This window comes from Ursus arctos, unplaced genomic scaffold, assembly GCF_023065955.2.
Source record: "Ursus arctos isolate Adak ecotype North America unplaced genomic scaffold, UrsArc2.0 scaffold_16, whole genome shotgun sequence".
Taxonomy (NCBI): domain Eukaryota; kingdom Metazoa; phylum Chordata; class Mammalia; order Carnivora; family Ursidae; genus Ursus; species Ursus arctos.
The window spans coordinates 14,665,060-14,679,730 of record NW_026622830.1 but is presented as its reverse complement, the minus strand read 5'-3'; the positions used below and the strand labels follow the sequence as shown (position 1 = coordinate 14,679,730).

Genomic DNA, 14,671 nt, shown 5'->3' with positions numbered 1-14,671 from the left:
GCGCTGAGTGGTCAGGAGCCTGTCCCCCAATGATTAAGGTTCAATGATTCACCTGAGAGCATTAGTAGCCAATTAATCTTTAGTAACATCACTGTGAACCACCTGTTCCCCACCACATGGTTTCTCCCTGGATTAGAAAAGAGAGAGAATGGAGGGGGTTTGGGGAAAGGTGGGGACTATTCAGCTGATGGAAGGCCCTGGAGTCTCAGGTCCTGGCACCTTGTTCCAGGCCCCATCCCAAGAGTGGCCATAGTGGTGGAGGACGGGGTGGGAGATGCTAGTGTAGACACTCACTTCCCTGCACATGGTCTCCCCATAGTGGAGGAGCTGTGAGCAAACAGGGGTCCACACAAACATCCTCCTCCAGCCACATCATGACCTCTCACTCTCTTTTGCCTTGAGCGTGTCACTTAACTTCCCTTGGATTGGTTTTCTTCATCATAAAGGGACAGTAACCGGAACCTCACAAGGAGAATGGGGAGACCGGGATGGGGGTGGATTAAATTTAAGAAGAGGCCTCCCTGGGGGCCTCCTACTCTGTGACCAGGGTCTAGCCTCCACCTACCTCATGTTTAACTTGGCCCTTCTGACCCCAGGCTGAGGAATGTTCTGGTTAGCACTGGGAGATACCACACATGGACAGTTTCTGCCCTGGGAGCACTGGTTCAGTGAGCAGATCAACAATGAGCCTGGGCCTCAGGGACCTGGCAGGGGTGCGGGGGCCAATGGGAGAGAGAATAGAGGGGAGTGACAAGGGGAGAGAGATCAGAGGCCTGGACCCCGAGAGGGGGCCACTCTGGGGTCTGCACTGGGTCCTTGGTGATCACAAGCACTGGGAGCAAAACAGGCAAGTCTGTGGACATCTGTTCTGGTTTATTTGGCAGGAGCAAGCAGTACAGACAGCGGGGAGGGTGCTTTCCTGTGGACGTCCTGGTGCCCGGGATCACATCCTGGTGCCCGGGATCACATCCTGGTGCCCGGGATCTGAGGTCCTCCTGCTTTGGTCTAAAGAAAGGGTTGGGGGAGCAGGAGGCACAGCCCAGCCCCCTCGCCCACTCACTGCAGGCTCATGCAAACATTCCCACAGTAGGTTGAACAGCATACGGTATTTTCTTGTGGACACTTTAGAAAATATGAACAGTGATTGCTGCAAAGATCCACGCTGGGCTGCTTGTCACAGGCCTTTAAATCTAAAAGGAGCAGGAGTAAGATCAGTGAGAACTTGATCCCTTGAGAGTACTCCTCTCAAGCTTAAAGTCTCTCCCGAAGACCCCAGAACCCAGGTCCCACACATGATGCTCTTGGACTTTTCAGGGAACTCACTTTCTGTCCTTTACACAATCCTGGTGACGGGTAGTATCTTAAATCCTACATCCCCCAGTTTTCCCCCAACAAATCTCAATACCTGGCCTTCCAGGGCCCTCTGGATACTCTGCAACCAGGACCCTGTCTTCCACGTTGATCATGGCCTTGGTGATGCACCCCATAGAGTCTACACTCTGAGAACTCAGCAGAGACTGAGACACCCTGCAGACCCTCCCCACTCTCCAGAATTTGCAGGGTCCAGAGAGGAAGAGGACTTCCCGCTCTGCCCCCTCTCTCCTGTCCCTGTCACTTTCTCCAGGGCCCTTGCCTCTTCCCAGAAAATACCACTTGCACTATTTCCCTTCCACTGCCACCATCCTGGTTCTTCTGATGATAACTTTGACTTGAACCTGTACACCCCAAAATCTGCTTTCCCAAGGTCCTTTCATTCTACAGCTACTCCCACCAACATTTCTGGATGTGACATGTCACATGTGTGCAGAAATCTAAGAATAGTTGTTTGGTTTCCCCATGTGATTCTCAGCCCAGTATGTACCTTTCACTACTGTATGTACCGTTTGTGTCTGGGTATTTGGAACAGAGAATCAAAAGATGTAGGCTTTCCCTCCACCCCCATCACTGTTCCCAGGACTGAGTAAAAGGGCCAGAGGGCCATGGTTTGGGAGGACCCAGAGTCTTCATAGTGCTGTGGTCTGAGCAGGATGTGCTGAAAGGTTCCAATTCCCAGGTCCTCCTCAGAAGGCACACAGCCGCTCCTGGCCCCCTCCCCCTCCCTGTCCCCTAGTCCATCACCTACTCTGCATCATCTTCAGGTTACGGTGCCCTCCCTGGGCCTGCGGCAGCAGCACACAGAGGAACAGGACGAGCAGCAGAGCCTGGGCTGACATGACTCTGAGCAGAGTGGAGACGCTCGGTCTGGCACAGACTTCCCTGGAGAGCTGGGTGGTTATCCTGGGCTCCTCCCTGCTTCCACTGGCCAAACAAGGAGCCCTGTTTCCTCCCCTTAGCCTGCCCTTATCACAGCCTGTTCTCTGTGGGACTGGGCCTTCTGTAGAGGATTCCTGCTCTCACAGGACTAACCCTCTCCTTTGTAAACAGAATTTTCCCTGAAAGATATAATATTTCTATATTCTAATTACAAAATAATTTACAGAAAAGAAGAAAACATTATTTTTGTAGGAAAATATAAAACAACCACAGTGGATGAATAGAAGAAGATACTGTGTGTGTGTGTGTGTGTGTGTGTGTGTGTGTGTGTGTGTGTGTAAAGGACAAATATTGTATGATTACACCTCCTTATGGAAACTAAAAATGCTGAACTGTTAGAAACAGGGAATAGAATAATGGTTACCATTGGCTGGAGATTGGGGGATGGGGAAATGTTGGCAAAAGGTATGAACTTCCAATTGTAAGATGAATAGATTCTGGCTATCTAACATACAGCACAGTACTTACAGGTGACAACACTGTATTACCTACTTGAAAGTTGCTAAGAGAGGGCGGCTGGGTGGCTCAGTTGGTTAAGCATCTGCCTTTGGCTCAGGTCATGATCCTGGAGTCCCGGGATTGAGCCCCGTGTTGGGCTCCCTTCTCACTGGGGAATCTGCTTCTCCCTCTTCCTCTGCCTCTCCCTCTGCTCCTTCTCTCTCTCACTGTCTTTCTCTCTCTCTTTCTCCCTCTCTCTCAAATAAATAAAATCTTTTTTAAAAAAAAAGAAAGAAATTGCCTAGAGAGTAAATCTTATGTGTTCTCACCACAAATAAGAAATGATAATTATTTGCCATGATGGAGGTGTTAGACCATTATACAACATGTAAGCATATCCAACCAACACACTGTACACCTTAAATTTATACAATGTTATGTCAGTTATATCTTAATAAGGCTAGAAAACAATATATTACATATTTTATATATAATTATATATATTACACACATGTGCTTTCCCAGCTTGAAAAAATTCTGAACTGTATCAAGTATATTGTAATATAGCTAGAAAACATATATTAACATATATTTTCCAGATTTATTAATATGTATTAATTATAATTAATTAATTAATACAAATGATATCTAGAGAAAGACTAGAGGAGGACATGGGAAGAATAGGGACACACTGTAAGTATCTTAGAGCTCAGACGAGAGAGGAGATCCATCAGCCAAGAGCTCAGGGCAGGTTCTCCAGGAAGAGGTGGTCCTTGACCATAAATATTGTGGAGAAACAGTGTAGGCTCTTAGAAGCAAAGTTGATTTTCCTCTAAGAGAAAAAGGGAAAACCTGGGGATGCTGAACTCCCAATAGGCACTGGATCTGGGAAGAAGATATCAGTGAAGAGTTGAACCCTAGTCTGATGTTCTAAACTCCTGAAACAATCTCCTTCAGTACACAGGTATAGTTTATTTTTAAAATCTACAGTACCTGTACTTATAATTGCAGTGATATGTAATAAAACTCATTAATAGAATGAAGGGGGAAATCACATGATCATCTCAACTGAAAAAGAAAAAGCATTTTACAAAATGCACCACATTCACAAGACTAGGAATAGAAGGAACTTCCTCAACAAGATTAAAGGTATCTATGAAAAATACACAACTATCATCATATTCAATGGTGAAAGAGTGAAATCTTTCCTCCCCAGATCAGGAATAAGACAAAAAATGCATTACTGCTAGTCAATATTGTACTGGAAGTTTAAGCCAAAGCAATTAAGAAAGAAAGAAAGCCATCTAAATTGGAAACGAAGAAATAAAACTCTGTCTACTTGTAAATGACATGATCCCCCATAGAGAAATTCCAAAAGAATCCACACAAAAAGATTAGTAGAACTAATAAACAAATTCAGCTAAGTTACAAAGTACAAAAATAAATCAGAAGGGGGAATGAAGCATGAGAGACTATGGACTCTGGGAAACAAACTGAGGGCTTCAGGGGGGTGGGGGAATGGGATAGACCGGTGATGGGTATTAAGGAGGGCACGTATTGCATGGAGCACTGGGTGTTAAACGCAACTCATGAATCATGGAACTTTACATCAAAAACTAGGGATGTACTGTATGGTGACTAACATAACATAATAAAAAATACTATTATTTAAAAATTTTTAAATTTTTTTTAAAAATTTTTAAAAATTAAAAAAAAAGTACAAAATAAGACACCAAAATCAATTGTGCTTCTATACAACAGCAATTAGCAATCCAAAAACAAAATTAAGAAAACAATTTGATTTCTAATAAGATATAAAAGGATAAAATACCTAGAAATAAGTTTAACCATGAAGGTGAAAAACCTGTGCACCAAAAAATAGAAAACATTGCTGAAAGACATTAAGGAAGACCTAAATAAATTAAAAGACATTCCATATTTGCGGATTGGAAGATCTAGGACATTAAAATAGCAATACAATGTAATCCCAAATAAAATTCTGATGGCTTCCTTTTTTTTTTCTTTTTTTTTTTCTTTTTTTTTTTGCAGACATGAAGAAGCCAAGCCTCAAATTCATATGGAATTTCGAGGAGCATACCATATACACAAAACAATATTAATAAAGTACTACAGATTGGAGGGCTCACATTTCTCAAATTCAAAACTTACTACACAGCTACAGTAATCAAAAGAGTGTGGTACTGGCATAAGGGCAGACATATAGATTGATAGACAGAATTCAGAGTCCAGAAATAAACCCACACATCTACGGCCAATGATTTTTAACAGGGTATCAAAACTAAGAATAGTCACATCAGCAGATGGTACTGGGACCCTTGATATTCACAGGGAAAAGAATAAAATCGGATCCCTATCTCACATCATATACAAAAATTAATACAAGGTTGATCAATGATTTAAATATAAGAGCTATAAAATTCCAAGATGAAAGTGTAGAGATAAATTATCACGACCTTGGATCAGGCGACGGATCATTAGAAATGGCATCAAAAGCATAGAAATCACATCAACAAAATAGATAAGTTGGGCTTCATCAAAGTCAAGAACACCTGTGCATCAAAGACTCTATCAAAAAAGTGAAAAAACAACACATAAAGCAGGAGAAAATACTTGAAAATTATACGTTTGCTAAAGGTCTAATACCCAGAATATAAAAAGAACTCTTACAATTCAAGAAAGAGAAACAGCCCAGTTATAAAATTGCAAAGGACTTGAATAGACATTTCTCCAATGAAGATACAGCAAGCACATGAAAAGATGCTCCACATCATTAGGGAAATGCAAATCAAAACCACAATTAGATACTACTTCACAATCACATGGAGGGCTGTAATCCGAAGAAGAAGAAGAAGAAGAAGAAGAAGAAGAAGAAGAAGAAGAAGAAGAAGGAGGAGGAGGAGGAGGAGGAGGAGGAGGAGGAGGAGGAGGAGGAGGAGGAGAAGAAGAAGAAGAAGAAGAAGAAGAAGAAGAAGAAGAAGAAGAAGAAGAAGAAGAAGAAGAAGAAGAAGGAGAAGAGGAGGAGGAGGAGGAAGAAGAAAATAGCAAGAGTTGGCAAGGAACTGGAGAAATTGAAACTCTCATGCATGAGTGATAAAAAATGTTAAATAATTCAACAATTATGGAAGCAGTCGAAATTTCCTCAAAAGCTAAACATATGACCCATCAGTTCCTCTGCTGGATATATACCCAAAAGGATTAAAAATAGGTACTAAAAAAAATACTCATACACAAACGTTCACACTGTACTATTTGCAATCACCAAAGGGTGGAAACAACACAACTGTCCATCAACAGATGAACGCATAAGCCAATTGTGGTACATACATGCAATGGATTATTATTCAGATACAAAACTCAATGAAGTACTGGAATATACTACAATGTAAACAAACATCAGCAACTGCAGAGATAACATTTCTCACTTAGTTTGGCAAAAATTGAAAAACACAACCATACATTCCGTTGTGGGAAACGCTCTTGGTGGCAAATACAAAAGACTATCGCTTTATGGAGTGATTTATTTAGTGATATCCAAGAAAACTATGTATCAACCTACCCTTTTAAGCAACAATTACACCTGTAGATATTTACGGGGATGTTATACCTCCAACAATACAGAAAATATGCACGTGGCTGTTGACTGAAGCATATTTGTAATAGCAACATCTTGGAAAACACATAAAGGCCCCTGTAAAGGAGATTGGCGGCACGACTAAGTTTGTGTGCACATCGCGGTATAGGATGCAGTTATAAAAAGGGGGGAAATTGCCATGAACTACCTTAGCGTAATTCTCAGGATATATTGTTAAGTGAAAACAACAAGGTACAAGTGAGTATATCTGTGCAAGAAGAAAAAAAAAAAGGAAATTAAGGATTCAAGTAACTAGTTATCTTTACCTTACACAAAACTTTCCGCAGAATTGATTAATAGGGGCTGCTATTCAGCACTTTCTATGACATCAGTGCAAACTTACTACAAAACCAGGCAAGGACAGTGTGAGAATGGAAGGTTACAGGCTCAGCTTTCTTATGAACAGAGATGTAAAATTCCTTAAAAACAGCAAGCTGAACCAATGATGTGAAAATGATAATATCCAATAATCACATTAGATTATGGGAGAAATGCAAGAATGGTTTAATGTTAGAAAATCTGAAGTGGGAGTGTCTGGATGGTGCAGTCAGTTGAGCAAACAAGTCTTGGTTTTGGTTTGGGTGGTGATCTCACGGTCGTGGGATCAAGCCCCGCATTGGGCTCTGAGCTCAGCACAGAGTCTGCTTGGGATTCTCTTTCTCTCTCCCTCTGCCCCTCCCACTCATGCGTACTCTTTCTCTCGCTCACTCTCTCTCGCTCTCTCTGGCTCTCTCTCACAAATAAATAAAACCTTAAAAAAAAGAAAATCTGAAACATAATTCAACACACTAACAGAAAAAAGCAACAGATATAATTTCACATAAATCGAGGAAATCTTTCTTGTTGTCAGGAATGAAAGAGAATCTTCTAAACTTGATAAGAGGTGTTTATGAGAAACCTAAAACAGACACTATCCTAAAAGGGGACATTTAAGAAGCTTTCATTTTAAATCAGGTATCAGATTAAAATATGCACATCTTCCCTTCTATACAGTAATGTATGGAGGTCCTGGCCTGCACAAGGAGGCATTTAAAATGGCATAAATTTTAAAGAGAAAAAATAATATTGTCATAATTGGCAGACGGTGATTGACTACTCAGAACACTACAAGGAACACACGAAGAAATTAAAATGAGTGGTGGGAGAATTTAGCAAGGTAGCTAGGAACAGATCAATACATCAAAGTCCTTTCTCTACATCAGCAACAAACAGAAAGAAATAACTAAAAAGTTACCCACTCCTTACAATTTTAAAAGTTCAAGCCTCTAGGAATAAATATAACAAGGACATGCCAGAAATCTACATGGGAAAAATTATTAAAATTTTGTGAAAGGACATTAACAAGACCTACACAGAGGAAAGACATAACAAGGACATTAGAGAGTGAAAGGGGTGCAGATTTGAAAACACTACCTAGTCCTGGGTGGGCGTGGCTGGGAGGTACTTGGACACCTGTTGTTGGAATACACGGTGCAAGGCTGGTCACAGCATATGCCTCAACTGGGCCCTCCTTCTCTTTCTCCTCCTCGGAGCTGTGCCTGGTCAGACCCAGCAGTCCTCAGCCAGGACTTACCCATCCATCCCACCAGCAGCATGAAGCCTGTGCTGCTTCTCCAGCTCCTTCTCTTGATTCACTTAACACCACAGCAGATGTCTGGGAGCCCCAAGGAACATTGGATGAGTAGGTGCTGGGTCGGGGCTCCGTGGGGGGAGGGGGGCTGAAGCAGCATCTGTAGAGATGAGAGGATCTGAGGGCTGAGGATAAACTTTGTGAAAAAAATACAGTAGCATGTGCAAGGGTCCAAGTTTTATTGCCAGTAAGATCCAGGTGTGAATCCTTGCTGTGTGCTTACTGAGTGGTCTTGGACAAAGTGTCTGGGCCTAGGATTTTATCTTTGCAATGGATATAATGACACTGGGATAGTTGGGAAGAGAAACTGAGATCATGCACGTACCCGCCGAACACCCTTAATGGACCGTGATAAACGCTCAGTAAGAATTAACTGCTGTAAACGTTATCAGCTTCATCATCCACTGTATTCTTGCTGTCCTTCACGGATGCTTGCGCCAGCTTTTCAAGCAATAACACAGAGAGGAGGGGCGCTTGGGTGGCTCAGTCGGTTAAGCATCTGACTCTTGGTTTTGGCTCAGGTCGTGATCTCCCCATGAGATGGAGCCCCGTGTCGGGCTCTGTGGTCAGCAGGGAGTTTGCTTGAGATTCTCTCTCCCTCTGCCCCTCCCCACTCTCTCTCTCTCTCTCTCCCTCTCTCTCTCAAATAAATAAATAAATTTTGTAAGAAAAAAAAGAGAAAGGAAAATTAAGTTGGTAGAACTCAGGCTGGAACTTACATATTCTCTGCCTTGGAGAATGTTTGGGAGAGAAGGAAAGACAGTTTTACATTTTATTCCCCATTTTAAACACTCAGAAGCACCTGCACAATTACCGGGGACTAGCATCAGTGGCAAGGTGTAGAGTCCATCTCCTCAGCCACACGGTCAACCTAACAAGAGCGCTGACCACAGTTGTGTTGACCTTGACCAATACCAAATGGGAAATGGACTATTATCCATCACACCTGCATTCTTCTATGGGGAGAGCATCCTCAGAATACTGGGGGCTCAGAAGCGGGAAACGTGTACTATCTCAGGTGTCTAGGAAGGCAAGTTCCTGTTTTAGGGATCTCAGAGAAGGCACACAGATTTGTAAGACTGATGGGGGGGCAAGCTAAGTGCAAGGGAAGGGGGGGCAGGATTAATTTGGAGAATCAAGGACTAAAATTTGAAGAGAAACACAGAAAGGGCTCCTGAAAGACTGGTAAGGCTTTGTGAGGGAGATTGGGATCACGTACCCAGAAGAGGAGGCAAAACTTGAGAAGGTCCACCTCTCTGAGATCCCTGGCTCCAGACTCCTTCCCCACACTGTCCCATGATCCCCAAGCTCCTCCCCAAAGTGGGGACCAGTTCCAATTTCTTGCACCGATCTAGTGACCCATGGGATGACTCAGAGATTCAGGGTGAGTGCTGCATACTGGTCTCTGCCAAATTGCCAAAAGCTTGGGCCTTGGCCTTTTCCTCTGGTGCTATTTGCTATTACAATTATTGCCCCAGATTCATTCATCATTTGTTCCCTCCAGGTATGTTATCCTATGGACCCCCTTCTAATTGCAAATAGTTTCAAAGCAATAAGTCAAGAAGGGCTTATAGAATGCTCCACCTATGGCATTTGTCCCAAAGAAAAGGCTAGTCACAAGGTACAAAAATTAGGGCCTGGCTGGGCTTCGATAAAGGGGCTAATTGTACTTATCCTTAATGCCTTAGAGTTCAGGAACAGAGAGAAGGTTGTGAGTTGGAGCCCTGCGGCAGGATCTCCTGGTGGAGGTGGTCTTGACTTGGACCCAAGTACTGAGGGCTGGGGGAAATGGGATGTGAGCGTGAAGATGCTTACTCTTCTCTAATAGTAAAAAGTGGGGGCATCCTCGTGCTCTGGCTTCCTTATCAAAAGAGACCTGGGAAGAAAGAGAAGCCAATCTTCGCTCCCCATTCCAAAATACCCACCCTCAACCCCATGGAATAAGTTACCCCCCGAACCCATTTGTGATTTGGGTTCTAACATTCTGATGCCAGAATCTTCGGTGTACTGTGTGCTCTTCATCCTTTCCCAAAAATCTTCCTTCCCCCTCATTCTCCTACACACAAATAGCACGTGTTAGGTCGACCCTAGGATAAACAATGTTGTTACTGAGAGGTTGTACAACTTGCTTGGGACTACACGATGAGTCAGCGCAAATGCACTTACATGCCCCTCTCTTGCTCACCCCACATGGTTCATTCCCTTGAACTGGACCCAACTACGGTCCGTGAGGTATCCAATCTGCAAGGATGGTGAATCACCAATGGGTGCAGGGTCCTGCTGACTTCTGTCTCCAATCAGATACCCAAGCCTCAGCTTTTCCTGCCGAGAACCCGGAGAAAAGCAGCAGCTAAGGACAACATCTGATTCCACCTCCCTATGACCATGGGAGGAAGGTCAGGGTGGCTGGTTTTCTAGCAGTTACCTGGGCTTTTGAGTTCTGGATGTTACTCCAGTCTGTTGTTTGGGCCCTTCTCTTTCCTGTTCTGTGTCCCAGGGAATATCTTGGAACCCCCACCCTGCAGATCGGATCCTGGAGACTGTACTCAATTCTGTACATTGCAGGAAGATTGCCAAAACGGACTTCAGTGCTGTTCTGCTTTCTGTGGGATAGTCTGTACATTAAACAACAATATAAATCACGACAGGTAAGGGGCTTCTCATGCCCAGTTCTGACCCAGCTGCCTTTGGGAGCTCAACAGAAGAGTCTCTCACCAGCCCCTACAGTGGATCTATTTTTCTAACATTCTCCTTCTCTTTGCCAAGAATAATTTTCTTAAATGCCCTGATTAAAACAGCTTTCCTCCATTCCCAAAACACGTAATCTTTCTCATCACCACATCTGTGAATCTCTAAATATGCCTCTCTGAACACACCCACAAACCCTCCATCCACAGACACTGCCCTGTCCCAGGGTCTGCCTCTATCCTGAAGCCTGGGACATTATATCTGGGACTGTAAGTCTCATCGAAATCCCTAAGCCAATCTGTTTTCTTTGTTTTTGCTTTTCCTCTTTCACCAACTACCATCCTTTGGTCCCCGGTGTTCCTGGGCTCTGGAGATTCCACAGCCTGAGCAAAGCCTTGGTTAACTGCCGAGGCATTAGCACTGGCCCCAAATCTGCTTCATGGAAGTGTTAGCAGAGCAGGGAAAGGGCATTAGAGAGCTATGAGACATCTGGTTTCTAATTCTATCTTTCAACTATGTCTTTCTACAACCTTGAGCAAGACAATTCCCCATGTTTCCCTTTCTTTCTCATGCATAAGATGAGGGCTCTTAATTCCAGCCTTGCAAGATTGGTACAAAGACCACAAGGCAAAGAGATTCAACCAGTGACCTTCTAAACTGTCTTGTTCTCTGCTGTATTCCCTGCCCTGAGCACAATACCCAGCATATGAGACGAGCATATGAGTGATGAACTAGGGGCCCAGAGCCACATACGTAGACCCAAATCCTGGCTCTACCACTTCTTAGCTGAGTGACCTCATACAACCTGAATCAACCTCTCTCTGAGCATCAGCTTCCTCGTCTTTAAGACAATGGTGACATGAAAATAGATAACCCATAAACTCTAAAGACATTACATGCCACATAGTAATTGCACAGTAAATTTTGCAGCTAGGCAAGCACTGCTCTCTTAAGAGGCTGGCTTTTACAATGAAACTTCACACCTTTCAAGGCTCTACAGCACAATGCAGAAGCATATTTATTTGGGTCCTTTCTCTTTTCTTTTTTTTTTTTTTTTTTTTTTTTTTTTTTAAAGATTTTATTTATTTATTCGACAGAGATAGAGACAGCCAGCGAGAGAGGGAACACAAGCAGGGGGAGCGGGAGAGGAAGAAGCAGGCTCATAGCAGAAGAGCCTGACGTGGGGCTCGATCCCAGATCGCCGGGATCACGCCCTGAGCCGAAGGCAGACGCTTAACCGCTGTGCCACCCAGGCGCCCCCCTTTCTCTTTTCTTTTTGATAGGTCTGGCTAGGGGTCACCTGGTTCTTTGAGGTTCTGCTTTCCCTATGGCAAGAAAACTTAGCTTCATGGTCTAGTTTTAATGATGGAGGTAATGGAAAATTAAATATTATATTTCTAAGAACAAAACTTCACTTGAGAATCTTTGAGAATATTTTTCTTCTACAGAACAAGACACAAGAACATAAGAACCACCATGGCACAACCTAACCGTGCACCTAAAGGAGCTGGAAAAAGAACAGCAAATAAAGCCTAAATCCAGCAGAAGAAGAGAAATAATAAAGGGTAGAGCAGAAATCAATGATATAGGAATCAAAAAAACGGTAGAACAGATCAACAAAACTAGGAGCTGGTTCTTTGAAAGAATTAACGAGATTGATAAACTCCTAGCCAGACCTATCAAAAAGAAGAGAAAGGACCCAAATAATTAAAATCGTGAATGAAAGAGGAGAGATCAAGACCAACACCAAAGAAATACAAATAATTATAAGAGAGTATTATAAGCTATTATCTGCAAATAAGCAATCTGGAAGAAATGGATAAATTCCTAGAAACATACAAACTACCAAAACTGAAACAGGAAGAAATAGAAAACCTGAACAGACCCATAACCAGCTAAGAAATTGAACCAGTAATCAAAAATCTCCCAACAAACGAGAGTCCAGGGCCAGATGGCTTCCCAGGAAGAATTCTACCAAACATTTAAAGAGGAATTAATACCTTTTCTTCTGAAGCTGTTCCAAAAAACAGAAATGGAGGAAAACTTCCAAACTCATTCAGGCCAGCATTACCCTGATCCCACAAAACCAGATGAAGACCCCACCAGAAAGGAGAATTCCAGACCAATATCCCTGATGAACATGGATGCAAAAATTCTCACCAAGATACTAGCTAATAGGATTATTAAAAGGATTATTCACCAGTACCACGTGGGATTTATTCCTGGCATGCAGAGGTGGTTCAAACATCCACAAATCAAGCAATGCAATATGCCACATTAAGAAAAGAAAGGACAAGAACCATATGATCCTCTCAATAGATGCAGAAAAAGCATTTGACAAAATACAGCATGCTTTATTGATAAAAACCCTCCACAATGTAGGGATAGAGGGAACATACCTCAATATCATAAAAGCCATATACAAAACACCCACAGCGAATATCTTCCTTCACAGGGAAAAACTGAGAGCCTTTCCCCTAAGGTCAGGAACACAACAGGGATGTCCACTCTCCCCACTATTGTTCAACATAGTACTGGAAGTCTTAGCCTCAGAAATTGGACAACAAAAAGAAATAAAAGGCATCCAAATTGGATGAAGTCAAACTCTCACTCTTTGAAGATGACATGATACTCTATATAGAAAACCCAAAGACTCTACCAAAAAAATTGCTAGAACAGATATACGAATTCAGCAAAGTTGTGGATTACAGAATCAATGCACAGGGGCACCTGGGTGGCTCAGTCGTTAAGCGTCTGCCCTCGGCTCAGGGCGTGATCCCAGCGTTCTGGGATCGAGCCCCACATCGGGCTCCTCCGCTGGGAACCTGCTTCTTCCTCTCCCACTCCCCCTGCTTGTGTTCCCTCTCTCGCTGGCTGTCTCTATCTCTGTCAAATGAATAAATAAAATCTTTAAAAAAAATAAAAGAGAGAGAGAGACTCTTAACTCTAGAAAACAAGCTGAGGGTTGCTGGGGGAGGGGGTAACTGGATGATGGGCATTAAGGAAGGCACTTGATGGCATGAGCACAGGGTGTTATATGCAACTGATGAATCACTAAATTCTACCCCTGAAAGTAATAACACAGTATATGCTAACTAAATTGAATTTAAATTAAAAATTTTAAAAACAAAGAAACATCATGGCTGGCAACTGAGGCATGTTTCTAAGAGCATTTTGTAAGTATTGGGGTTTGGCCTGGCATTCCCAGTGTGGGCTTTTCCAGTTTTCCTCCTCGAGCCTCTCCAATATCCTGGCAATGTCAGAATAGCCTTTCATCATCCCAGTTGCACCCTCCTCCATTTCCCCCCACCCAACACACACACACACACACACACACACACACACACACACACACACACACCAGGTTATGTTCTCATTCCCTGGAGCAAGATGTGGTTTAGGGAAGGTTCTGGGACACAGAGCAACATAGGGAGGCAGAGTTATGGCCCTGGGCGGGGGGGGGGGGGGGTACACAGGGTGCTCACATCTGAGCCTTTGCCAGGGAACAGGCTCTGTCAGCCTTTGGGTTAATGAGGTCCCGGGCGGGAAGTCAAGTTGAACACTTCACGCTCCATGTGGTCTTGGTCAGCTCACTCCACAGCTCTGAGACCATCATGTGAGAGATACGTCAGGTTTTGTGAGGAGTACATGAGGCCATGTGGAACAGAAGAACTTGATCATTGCAAAGGCTCTGTAAAGGTTAGAAGCTGCCAGCAATTCACTCTTTCTGGGTTCCAGATTTTTCCCCTTTAAAAAAAAGGGATCATCTTTATTAATTGGCCAATGTTACAAGAAAGCAAGAGAGCAAAATAGAATCCTCTGTAACTCCACCACTGAATCAAAGCTACAGTTCATAACTTGGTGGGTTTTGGTTCAGACTGTTTGGGGGAAAAGGAGGACCTTGGGGTCTTCTAACAGTCCTTCTGAAATCAGTTGCCAAGGGGTATTTC

At 43.2% G+C, this 14,671-nt stretch overlaps 2 protein-coding genes across 2 annotated transcripts; one reads left to right on the top strand and one right to left on the bottom strand.

Moving 5' to 3' along the window:
• Positions 1-1,056: 1,056 nt before the first annotated feature.
• Positions 1,057-2,213, bottom strand: WFDC10B (WAP four-disulfide core domain 10B). The gene is made up of 2 exons (XM_048222095.1): positions 2,123-2,213; positions 1,057-1,190 (listed from the first exon to the last, which is right to left on the bottom strand). Exons 1-2 carry the CDS (start codon positions 2,211-2,213, stop codon positions 1,057-1,059), a joined length of 225 nt encoding a protein of 74 aa, XP_048078052.1.
• A 5,783-nt stretch (positions 2,214-7,996) lies between these two features.
• On the top strand, positions 7,997-12,014 carry WFDC13 (WAP four-disulfide core domain 13). The gene is made up of 3 exons (XM_026502937.3): positions 7,997-8,084; positions 10,531-10,681; positions 12,005-12,014. The coding sequence occupies exons 1-3, from the start codon at positions 7,997-7,999 to the stop codon at positions 12,012-12,014; spliced, it is 249 nt and encodes an 82-aa protein (XP_026358722.2).
• Positions 12,015-14,671: the final 2,657 nt, after the last annotated feature.